Here is a 12,430-nt window from a genome sequence, read left to right as displayed (position 1 = left end):
TAGGCTCAGTGTATATTCTTAGATGAGTTCTCGAGGGAATGAGCAAGATATTTTGAGCTCTTGTTGAGTGTCCTAAAGGAGATAAAATGTAGTCACAGGATAAAGAGCCACTGAGAGCGGAGTTAAGGAGAGCTCTCTGACCTGGGCTGTGTCTGAAGAGCTGTCCAGCAGCCAGCAAGGGTAGAAGGGGAGGCTGTCAGAGCTGGCTTTGCAGCTCCTGGGGCTCTGCAAAAGTGGCCTTGGCTGGGGCTAGGTGTGCCTCTTCCTTCCTTGTGTCTGTGTTACCTTGCCACACTGATGATGGGTTCTCTCAAGAGGTTCCAGCCCCCATACTGGGACATGGTCAAGGTCTGCCCCTGAAAGTGGTGGATGATCCCTGTCATGTGACCTTTGGACATTACAGTGGTCATTCTAGCAATGGTTGGGGATGGGTGCCATAAGGCTCCTGTGTGACTCTAATTTTCCTCATGCCTGTACCAGGATCCCTGCAGGGTTGCAGGGCAATGGCAGAATACAAGCCACCCTGAGGGGAGCTTCAGGGATTGCAGGGCAGAGGTAGGGAGGCTGGGGTTGGGAAGAGCCAGTGTGCCAGAGCGCGGGGAATAGCCTCCAAGAACCCACTCTAAGGCTGGGGACTCCATATGAGCTAGATTTCCCTAAGAAACATCAATTAAGAAATAAAGCATTTCAAGACAGCCGCTGTGTTAGTTTCCTGTGGTTACTGAAACATAACTATTGAATGGCGACTTAAAACAATACAGACTTGGGATGCTGGAGGTCAGAAGCCCAGAATGATCCTCTGGGACAAAATGAAGGTTGTGTTCCCTATGGCGGCTCAGGAGGAGGATCGATCTCTTGGATTTTTGATTTTTCTGATTTCTATTTTGTTTCTTTTCTTCCTTCCTTTTTTTCTCACTGTGTAGCCTTGGTTGGCCTAGAGCTCATTACGTACATCAAGCTGGCTTTGAACTCATAGAGATTGTTCTGCCTCCGCTTCTCTTGTGATTAAAGGTGTGTGCCGTCACACCTGACTGTTTTTCTGGTTTTAGAGATGCCGCAGGTTTCTCGGTTCATGATCTCTCTCCCCACCTTCAGAGCCAGCAGCATCTGGTCCAGTTCTCATGCTGCTGTCTCCCTGGTTCTCTTCTGCCTTTGTCTTTCACTTCCGAGCGCTGTGGAGATTACCTGGGCGCACCTGAGCAATGCCGCTAATCTCACTATCAAGATCATGGGGGTTATTAACAAGCTTCCTTTCTTCCGCAGGACTGTGGACTGCTGTTGGATCTGTTAAGAAAACAAATCTCCCTATGAAAAATTCCAAATGTCATTACATTATATTACGTTCCATTCTTTCCGGGAATGTTGTATCTGGCGCCCCCACCTGAAATACGCTGCCGTAATTCTTTTGCTTGCTTACTGCTGGGGAACTTTAAATTGTAATTCCAGTCTCTGTCTCTAAACCAGGACACTTTGCTAAGGAATCACAGTGTCATAAGTACATGTAATGAGATTAACAAGTGTTAATTTCATCTGCATTAGTTGGGATTCTCTAGGGCAGTCGTTCTCTGGCTCTCTGATGCTGCGACCCTTATAAGTTCCTCATGTTGTGACCCCTAACCATAAAATTATTTTCACCGCTACCTCATAACTGTAATTTTGCTACTGTTATGCATCACAATGTAAATATTTTTGGAGACAGAGGGCCGCGACCCACAGGTTGACAACCTCCGCTCTAGAGGAACAGAACATCGAGCATGAAGGTGTCCGAAGTGGAATAATTACATTGGCTGATGTGGACAGGTTGGGTTGTCCAGCCGTGGCTGTTTGTTCACTGGAAAGACCGAGAGTGCAGGAGAACGGACGCCTCTGCTGCTCCAGTCTGACACCAAAGATCTGGAAGATTCCTAGGACGGACCCACTGATCTTTGGTCCTCGTAGGAAGGTCCAAGGAACTGGGTTCTAACGTTGGCAAAGGATGGCGGCAGTGGTGGGAGCAACAGCCACAGAGTAGAGGGACTTAACCTCAGGAAGCAAAGGCGGGCAGGCAAAGGCAACACTACTCTCTCCTCAGATCACCTTCTCTCTGGGCAGCTGTGGGACGGTACTGTCCACTCTTGGGGCGTGTCTTCCCCCTCAGATAGTTCTTCTGTGAAAGCATGCCCCTTAGTTGATTCCAGATCCTGTCACGTTGACGATCACATCATCTAATTGCTACCTATGGTCAGTTGCCTAGATTCCCTACCTAATACCTTCACATGCCCCTGAGCCTGCCGCCCAGCCTCGTGCCCTTTCCAAGAGTGAGGCCTTCTTGCCTATAACTTTTGGAAGTGTCTGTCCCACCAGCAGCTCCCAAATAACCACACAGAGGCTTATATTAACTACAAATGCCCAATCTATAGCTCAGGCTTATCATTACTAACTTGTGCAGCTTAAATTAACCCATTTCTATTAATCTATGTGTTGTCACGTGACTCGTGGCTTTACCTGTCCTCAGCATGTCTTGCTCCCTCCGTGTCTCCTGGCAACTCTACTCCCTCTGCCGTTCTTCCGCAGCATTCCACAGTTTGGCTGTCCTGCCTAGACTTCCTGCCTGGCTCCTGGCCAGTTAGTTCTTTGTTAACCAGTGAGAATAATACATATTCACAGTGTGCAGCAGGTTTGGTTTGGTTTCCTACCATCAGTCATGAAAGCACAGGGCTGTATAGCTATGAGAAGAGAATGCCATCCCACATCCAGGCCAGTATCCTGAGCAAGTGGGGAGAGAAAAGAGGGGAGGCCGGCTGGCTGCTGTGTTATTCTGCTCATGGTCTTAGTGTTTGCTATTCTTGTCCATGATCGCCATTCCAGAAATGCCCTCACTTTCCCGGCCACAGAGCGACTGTGAGAACAAATTAATTACGTATCTTCTCACCATGTGTGATTAAGGGGTAGGTGGAGGGAAGGAAGAGTTCTCTGTAGCTTTTCTGGCCACGAGGTTCCCTGTCAAGTGGCCAATAGTTACTTTCCAGCTTGAAGAGTGCAGGTCCCCAGCTCCTGTGGGCATCTGTGGAGGCAGGCTTGCTCTTTGGCAGGAGGAGCTGCAGGTTGCCAGTAACAACATCGTTATTCTCTTAAATTTGCAGCTCGTTTGCTGAGTGCTTGCTGTCATGACAGCTCATTTGTGTGGATTCTGGGGATGCTGGGACAACTTTCTTTGCTTCCTGCCTCCCTCAGTCCTTGTCAGCAGTTTGAATTCCATCACTAGAGACTAATTCCTTCAGTCTAAAACCCTGTTCCCAGTTAAGTACAGGTATTGGGCTGGGGAGATGGCACATGCCATACAGGCATGAGGACCTGAGTTCAAATCCCAGAATCCATGTTCGGAGAAAGCCAGATAGATGCAGTGGCACACGCCTTTAATCCCAGAGCCTGGGAGAGAGAGGCAGGCAGATCTCTGTGTGTTTGAGGCCAGCCCGGTCTACACGCGTGTTCCACGCCTGCTGGAGTTACATGGTGAGTTCCTTCTCGTTACTTTACACTGCTGCCATAAAACCCCATTGCCTATAGAAGGAGCTAGGGACATCTTTGATCTGGAAAGTATCTGTTTTAACTTCTGTTTCTTCTTTAGAAGTACGGTGGCACGATGCACCCAGATTGTCCAACTCGCGGTCCTCCTACCTGGGCTTAGATGTACTTTATAGTCTAGGCAGGTTTTGAACTTGGGATCCTTTTGCCTCAGCTTCTGAGTGCTGGAAATCCAGGCCTGCATCACCAGGCTTGTCTCCAGTGGCATTCGTTACTAATTGTCACATTGGTTTTGGGCTTGAGTTGATATGGTTTGGTATTTGACCCTCTTCTCATGACACACAATATGCCATGCTTTCTCGATGCTCTGCATATCTGTTAATTTTCCTTCAGATGTTAGAAACTGTACTTTCTCTTTATGGGTGTTAATATATTTCTGTAATGGATGTTGTTGAAATTTGATCTAGGGCATTGCTGAGTTTCTGGGGCATAGTTAGTTTTTCTTTTCAGGTATTGCTTTAATAGTTGTTAGTCATGAATGAGGCAATATTTAGGCTATCTCTGGCTAGCTACTGAGGCTGGAACTTCTTGGGTATGAACAGTGTCCCACGAATCACGAGACTTTTCTAGCCTGGATGCTAAGACCAGGCCGCATGTAAGTCCTGCTACTTAACTCTAATCTATAGGGTTGTTCTTTCTCTGGACTCAGGCAGTTTTTGCATGTCTGTGTGCTGATCAGCCTTAAGCTGACTACCAGGGGACAGGCCCTGTGCAGAGGCCCATTTTCCTTTATTACTGTTCTTTACTTCTCTGTCCTGTCCTGTGAACTCGTTCTAGACTCAACTCCTCTCCTTAACTCGAGAGTCCTTTTCACAGAGACTCTGCAGTCAAGCGGGTCCATCTTCCTTCCTGGACACTGTGGGGTCCCTCTTCTTTCCTGGACACCGTGGGGTCCCTCTTCCTTCCTGGACACTGTGGGGTCCCTCTTCCTTCCTGGACACCGTGGGGTCCCTCTTCCTTCCTGGACACCGTGGGGTCCATCTTCCTTCCTGGACATTGTGGGGTCTTTCTTCCTTCATTGCACAGTGCACCGGGTCTTTCAAAGCACTGTTTTGTGTTCCAAATGTGAAGGTAAGAGAAACCCCTTTTTGGGACATCAAGGTCTATGGCCAGTGAGACTCCAAAGTTTAGAGTTGCCATTCCCTTAGGTGGGGAAGCATGGGGCTGGTGGGGGGTCATGTTTTATGGTCATGGTGTGGTGGGAAGGACATGCTATGCTTGAGACACTGATTGGACACTAGTGTGATGTCAGAGCTCTGACTCTGTCCAGCTCATGGTTGGAGAGCAGTCTGGGCAGGTAATGCTGGCCTTTGTGCCCTCAGTGCATGGGACAGGAGGAGGCTGCTGAGGGAGTAAAACTAGAGGATCATATTAGCTATTGTGGAATTTTCTATCTTTGCATGCTTTGAAGTCCTAGTTCTTTGTAGGCATTAGACGGGCTTTTCCTCTCAGTGACTGAGTCTGAGAGGGCTAGCGTCTCTCTTGGCGCTGTGACTTTTGTAGGCAAACCTACCGATGCAGAATCCATATTCTCCAGCCACTTCCCTTCAGCTCTTACACTCAAGGCTTCATTCCCTTAGCTCTAAATGTCCAGGACCAGGTCCCAGTCAACTAGGCACAGCTTCTGAGCTCCAGAGCCTGTAGTAACGACTCAAGCCAGCCAGTCCTAAGCTGCTGTCTCACCTGTCTTTCCTGTAGAAACTGCAACAAAGACTTCTGTCCATGTTTTCTACCTACCCTGGTAGTTTTCCTTGACACCCCATGTGGTATGCCATGACTTCTGGGGATTTGTGACTAAAATTCTAAACTTTCCTTCATTATAATTATGGCAGTGCTTATATATCTTACCATACTTGATTAAAACGCTTCTCGGATTCCCCTACAACAAGTATAGAAATACCTGCTTTGGCAAAGAGTAGCGCATATATGACCCACTTCCCAGCAACCCCATGAGGTAGCTATTGTTTATGGACGTGACAACCGAGTTGTGAGAAGTTGTGTAACTTGCCCATGGTGATGCTGCTGTTCATTGTCATTGTCTCTGTGCTCATCTTTGTCTTCTTTATGCACATGTTAATGTGCAGTGCAATGAGCTCATTATGACATGCGCACAATAGACTTAATCACCTTCAAGATTGATTGACTCCATTTGGAATCTATGACTTTATCTTTCACTGTCCCCCACTCCTTCCCATCTTTTGTGGGGCACTTGTCTCATGATATCCCCAAACTTGATCAGTTCTGATGGGGTACCTGTGGATTCAGTCTGATGTTGGTACCTTTCTGCCAAGTTTGGGGAGGTAGGGCTCCTTCTCCCATGGAGAGAGAGAGAGAGAGAGAGAGAGAGAGAGAGAGAGAGAGAGAGAGAGAGAGAGAATGGTCCTGCTTGGGCCTTTGCTCCATTGGCTCAGATCAGTAATTAATCAGCCCTGGGTTTATCTTATTAGTCATTCATTGTCCCCCCCCTCAAACCACAAACCAAGCTGTCGAATGACAATGCTTTTAATTAATATGGGCCAGATTAAAACTCATTACAGCAAGGTGATAATGAGGTAATCATAAGGCATGTTATTGAACTGGGAGTGAGAAGGGAGAAGGAGCCCGGGCAGGGAGACCATGCCAGCTGTTCTGTGATAGTTCAGTGGGGATGGGAGGCAAGTGTTGGGGATCTTGGTGAGGGGGTGCTGCGCCCTTACATCCAATTGATGAGTGAAGCCAGGTCCTAGGTAAGTGCATAACTGTGGTCCAGTGAGCAGATGGGTACCAGACGTCAGAGGTAGAGGCAGGAATTGGAGGTCTCTGAGGGGACCCTGAAGTCTGTATGTTTAGAATAACACTCCGCTTCTATGTGTATTTCTATCTTCTCCCTCTCTCCCTCCCTCTCTCCTTCCTTTCTTTCCTCGCTCCATCTCTTACTTTTTGTGAGAGGGCCTAGAACTTTCTAGCCGCTCTGTGGGCCATAGACCAGAGCATTTTTTATATCACAGGAAGTTGACTGGGCAGTCTTGTCTATCACCTCATCTCTCTTATACTTCTGGGTGTGTTTGAGCTCAAAGATGCGTGCTTCAAGAGGGTGACGAGGTCAGGAGATGCTTTGTTCATCAAGCGTATGTGTATGGCTGGAAGATGGTCCCAGAAAGAAGGAATCATTCTATTTCTCCATGGATTCCATTCCTCCATGGATTCCGTGCCACCAGCAGGCTCAGGCACCATGGAGTGAGTGAAAGTCAGAAACTTCGTATTGCCAGGAACTTTTCCTGAATGTTAGAATGAGCCTGGCTTCTGATCCAAAAGGACAGTGGACCTGTGGGAGCTGGAGCAGTGCAGGGACCCTGGAGGTCTGCATGTTACTCTGGTGTTCAGCATTTGGGTTTTTCACCATAACAGAATATTTTAAGTTTTTTGTAAGTGGCAATGCTCTTTGTCTCTGAGTGTTGTGTGTGTTTGTGTGTGTTAGAAGCTGAATGAAGGTGACCTTAGGGCGTCTTTAGTGGAAATGGGGGTGCCATATTGCAATAGGTGCTGACACAGTTTCATGGATCCCAGTTTTGTGAGTATATGACCTATCTTTGTCATCATTTTTGGTCTACATTTTTGGTGGCTGGGTGACTTACCCTGAGCTACACAGACTATATTGTAGGCACATATAGCCTTTGTACCCAGGAGCTGATAGTTGAGCCAGGGTTGGTGGTCTCCGTGGGTTTGGGTGAACCATGGATCCCTGTGTTGCTTAGACAGTGTTTGAAGGTGACCATTCCTCTGTGTCAAGATATACATTTGGGGCTAGAGAGATGACTCAGCGGTTAAGAGCATTGCCTACTCTTCCAAAGGTCCTGAGTTCAATTCCCAGCAACCACATGGTGGCTCACAACCATCTGTAATGAGGTCTGGTGCCCTCTTCTGGCCTTCAGGCATACATGCAGAAAGAATATTGTATACATAATAAATAAATAAATATTTTAAAAGTATGAATTAAAAAAAAGATATACGTTTGTCACTGTTTCAAGCCACAGATGAGGGACAGTGAACCCTGTTTCCTTTTGGAGGTGCTGGACAGGATGAGGCCAATGTTTTCTAAGGACTCACAGCCAAAGGGACATGTAGATGGGAATCTAGCTTAAAGAGCACAGTGGCAGGTCTTTCCAATGATACACACATGTGCATACACACACTTGCTCCCAGGGCACCCCATAACATACAGGCACACATAGCAACATATGCTGTACACATAGTGGCACGCATACACACAGTGACACACACACACACACACACACACACACACACACACACACACTGGCTTTAATAGTTTCCTTGATCTGAAAAATCCCTCAATTTTCATCTTAATCATTGCAAATTTAATTCCAGGGTTTAGCCCTGTGTATCACCCAGCTTCTAATCACATAAGTAATTTGAACGGAGGAAATTGGATGTAAAGAATTATTAAATAGTGAAAGATGGCTAAGTCTTAAAAGCGGTCCAATGAGATTCTAATGGCGATAATGGTAAACGCACATAGCAGCTACTCGTGGAGATGCTGGGGCAGAGAACAAGGCTGGGTCTGATGAGGTAGCCAAGCTCTTTCCACCTCTCGGGCAGCCTGCTGGCTGGCAGAGCAACTTGTTAGTGGGTATGGCAGCAAGCTAAACTGTAGGGACAGATGGTTGGGTGCTCAACATGTTATGGAGCGCATTGGTTGGCTCACAGAAGGAGACCACAAGATGTGGAGGGTACGGCCACCACTAACCTGTGAGGTTCTAGGTTGAGCCGTGCCTGCTCCAGCTGGCTGCTCATCTCTTCTGGATCCTGGAACCATGAAGGGCAATGTTTGGCCTCTGTTTAGGCCTTAAAGAATCCCCCTGCTGCCCAAACCTGATGCCTAGCTTTGGGATCAGAGAAGAGGCGGAGCCATAGCTGAGAGGCAGTGTAGATGGTTCCATTTACAGGGGTTTGATTTACTAATATCTTTTACCTTTAGGGGCAGGAGGCAGGTGGGGCCCTGGAGCTCACTGGCCAGCCAGTGTAGAGGTCTGGACGAGCTCCAGCTTCAGTGGCAGAACCTGTTTCAAAGATTGAAGTGGAGTGTGATTGAAGAGGACATTGGATGTTGGCCTCTGACCCCACACAGACTCACACGTTCTGAGTCGTTTGCCCACAACAGCCCACATCATCTCGTCTCAGAACTCCAGCTTAGCCTCGACAGCTATGGCTAACTTAACCCGGCTCCGTACGTCCTTCCACTGCCTGACACTGAATAGCTTCGTCCTGGTTTTAGTTCTTTGTGGTTCTGGGACTGAACCGAGCCCTAGGGATGCTAGACAGGCATTCTGCCAGTGAGCTGCATCCTCAGCTCCCCGTTCTTGCACTTCGCAGGGATCTCCCAACTCTAACTCCTCTGGGGTCACTCTCCAAGGCCAGAATAATTTCTTACTGTTTCCTGCTAGAGGAAGCAGACTATTAGTGCCCCTTGGACCCCGTCTGCATCAAGGCTGGAGGACTCCACTGAGGGGGGTGGGGTTGTGGGACCATAGCTTTCCCTTAGAATGGGTTGTGATGAGCGTCAGAGCCATACAACAGGGTTGGAAATGGATGGGTCCCTGTGGGCCCGAAGACAGCCTGGAGCTGGGACGGGGGTGTTCAGGGCTGCAGGGTTCTTTTTTCTTTTCTTAAATTTTTATTTAGTCTGTGTGTCTGAGTGTTTGCCCACATGTGTGGGTGTGACCCATGCGTGTGCTGAGTTCCTACGGAGGTCAGAAGGCACGTATCCCTTGGAACTGGAGTCACAGACGGTTTTTGAGCTCCTATGTGGGTCCTGGGGACCAAACGAAGTCCTCTGCCAGAGCAGCAAGCATTCTCAACTGCTGAGCCATCCCACCAGCCCCCAACTTTCTCTTCTTATTATCAGAAGAGGGGTTCTCAACCTTCCTCATGCTGTGACCCTTTAATACAATCTCTCCGTGTGGCAAGCCCCACCCATCAAATTATTTTTGTTGTTACTTCATAACTATAATTTGCTACTGTTATGAACCATATTTAAATGTCTGTGTTTTCTGATGGTCTTAGGCAACCCCTGTGAAAAGGTTGTTTGATCCCCAGAGGTTGAGAACTACTGTCTAAAGGAACAGTGTGCTGTGTGACTCACCCGGCAACTAAATTTACAGGAAGACATTTCTTCCATCCGGGTTAACTCTTCACCTGGGTTTATTGCAAATTATATCATTCTTCTTCTTGGCACCTGGGAGTGTAAGTCTGTCTTCAGGGTTCAAACTCCTTTGCTACCTTGTTGGTGGAAGCAGATAACAGGTCCCCATAGCACACTGGGGCTCCTTGTCTCCTAAATTACATGCCGGGCCCATCTTTACTCAGAAGCTGTAGCTCCCAGGCGGGAGAGCTGGCTCAGTAGTTAAGAGCACTGATTACTCTTCCAGAGGACCTGGGTTCAATTTCCAGCACCCAACTATCTGTAACTCCGGGATCTGACACCTAATAAGGTAGGACCCCCTAATCTCAAGACCTTTAGCTGGACTCGACTGATGACTCAGGAGAACCAGCCTGGATGCATGTAGGGATGCCTCTCAATGCAGGTAGGACCAAGTCACATCAGAGTGTCAATAAAGGGTCCCGTCATTGAAAACCTGCCCAGCTGTCTGCTCCATGTGTGGGAATGAAGCCCCAGACTTGGAGTGTTTTGTAGCCTTTCCTTGGATATTTGTTTCTATTTTCTAAATAAGACAACTGATTTTCTTACTTTTAAAGGTATCAACTCTGCCTCCCTGAACTACTTTGAGGATTAAAAAATATGATATATATGAATAGTTGTTATTATTTACTATTATTACTGTTATCAACCTGTCAGTGGGGGAACTGCAAACAACTTGAAGTATTCGATGGCTGGGGAGTAGGTGGCAGAAGTATTAGCTCGGTATACCCTTGAACGAGCCAGTACGTTTGTCTTGGTTAATAGCTGTGTGGTGAGCGAGGCTCCGTCCAGTTAAGCTTTGATAGAATGGGAGGAGACTGGAATCACCAGGCTGTGTGCAGAGGCTGGTCTCAGTGTGAGATTAGAATTGACTTCTCTGGGGACCAGGAAAGTAAAAGATGAAAAGAGGGGTGTGTGTGTGTGTGTGTGCATGCATGTGTGCATGTGTGTGTATATGAATGTGTGTGTGCATGTGTGTATGCATGTTTGTGTGCATGTGTGTGCGTGCATATGTGTGTGCATGTGTTTGTGTGTTTGTATGCATGTGTGTGTGCACGTGTGTGTATGTGTGTGTGCATGTGTATGTGTGTGTACCTGCCCTGGGCACTGGGAAGTAAACAAAGGTGTTTGAGCAGAGAGGCAGAAGGGAATACTGTCTAAGGAACAGGCTGCTCTCACTTCTCTGGCTTGCCTGTCCCTTGCAGGTGCATCTCCGCTCCGCCAGACGTCTCTGTGAGCTCTGCTGTGCCAACCGGGGCACCTTCATCAAGGTGGGCCAGCACCTGGGGGCTCTGGACTACCTGCTGCCAGAGGAGTACACCAGCACGCTGAAGGTGCTGCACAGTCAGGCCCCACAGAGCAGCATGCAAGAGGTCCGACAGGTCATCCGGGAAGACCTGGGCAAGGAGGTACCTTGTTCTGGAGCAGGGAGGGACCGGAACAAAGGGGAGCCCTTACAAAAGAGTTCCTGCTGCCTGGGCCTAGGGTACTGAGTGGCCATCACTGATGTGGAATCAGGTGTCTCAGCAACATTCAGTGCTAAACCAGAAGCTAGAAGGAGCCTCAGTGACCATCAGGAAAAAAATATCAGCTGAAATATGAGATGTCCATATTCAGCAATGTTGGCTGGTGACCTAAGGTGGTTTGGATGCTTTGACCTAATACAGTCAGCTGCTCGGGGTTTACTGCATGCTGATGAGTGTCGTGTGTGACACTGTCACAGTTAGTCCTCACAGCCGTGTGAGGTGAGAACTAGTGCAGACTCCACTGCAGCCGAGGGATAACACATTGTGCTAGGATGCCGTCAGCAGACCGTCCGGCTCACTGCATTGGCTCCTCTGGTAGACACTTATCCAGCCTGCTTGATCTCCAGGGAAGGAATGCTTACTGCCCGAGGTCCTCCTCCATTCTATTTCCAGTGGTCTCTGTCACTCAGAAGGCTTCTGCTGCTTGCCTTTAATCCCAGCTCTTGGGAAGCAGAGGCAGGTGGATCTCTATGAGTTCGAGGCCTACCTGGTTTATGTAGTGAATTCCAGGACAGCCAGAGCTATATAGTGAGACCCTATCTCAAAAAAAAAAAAAAAAAGCTTCCTTAAAGTAGAGGCACTTGAGCTCCTCAAAACTCAACTTGTCATGTCTGTTCTGTACCCTGGAGTGACAGAGAAAGAGAAGAAAGGGTCTTTGTCTCACCTTCACCCTCAAGATGGTGACCTGCAAGGTGTTTTTTGCTTTGTTTTGCTAAACCTGGGTATGGTTGCTTGGCCCCCCCCCCCCCCCCCCACTGGTTTGCTCTGGACACGGGGAAGGATTACAGTACCCACTGCAGGTGGCTGAGCAGCAGCTCAGGCCCAGCCTTGAGACACTGTGTGCTAAAATTTGAGCACAATTTGAGCACAGAGGCCCCCTTCCTGATATTTAGAGCTGGTGGTAAGTATCCAGCACCCAGACAAGGGGTGCCTGCCTATCAGCGATGGCCTGGCCTGCAGAGGCTCATGGTCTGATTCTGTGGGGCCTGGGTCAGACACAGATGCCTCCAACTCTGAGGAATGATTCTTCCAGAAGGAGAGAGAAGGAATGAATGGCAGACCCGACTTAGGGCTGGAGCACAGGAGGGGCAGGGCTGGGGTAGAGGAGCCCAGCACAGCAGGGTCAGGGTTGACCTGGTGCTAG

At 48.4% G+C, this 12,430-nt stretch overlaps 1 protein-coding gene across 6 annotated transcripts in view; it reads left to right on the top strand.

The window, feature by feature from the left end:
* Adck1 (aarF domain containing kinase 1) overlaps positions 1-12,430 on the top strand; it is a 95,141-nt gene that overhangs the window by 24,771 nt on the left and 57,940 nt on the right. For all 6 annotated transcript variants that reach the window (XM_075947925.1, XM_075947927.1, XM_075947922.1 and 3 more), the window contains exon 4: positions 10,966-11,169. In XM_075947925.1, coding sequence (XP_075804040.1) covers positions 10,966-11,169 — 204 coding nt within the window. The remainder of the gene's footprint in view (positions 1-10,965; positions 11,170-12,430) is intronic.

The sequence above is a fragment of the Microtus pennsylvanicus genome, chromosome 14 (assembly GCF_037038515.1).
Source record: "Microtus pennsylvanicus isolate mMicPen1 chromosome 14, mMicPen1.hap1, whole genome shotgun sequence".
Lineage (NCBI taxonomy): Eukaryota > Metazoa > Chordata > Mammalia > Rodentia > Cricetidae > Microtus > Microtus pennsylvanicus.
The sequence above is the reverse complement of the archived record's forward strand: the minus strand, read 5'-3'. Positions and strand labels throughout refer to the sequence as shown.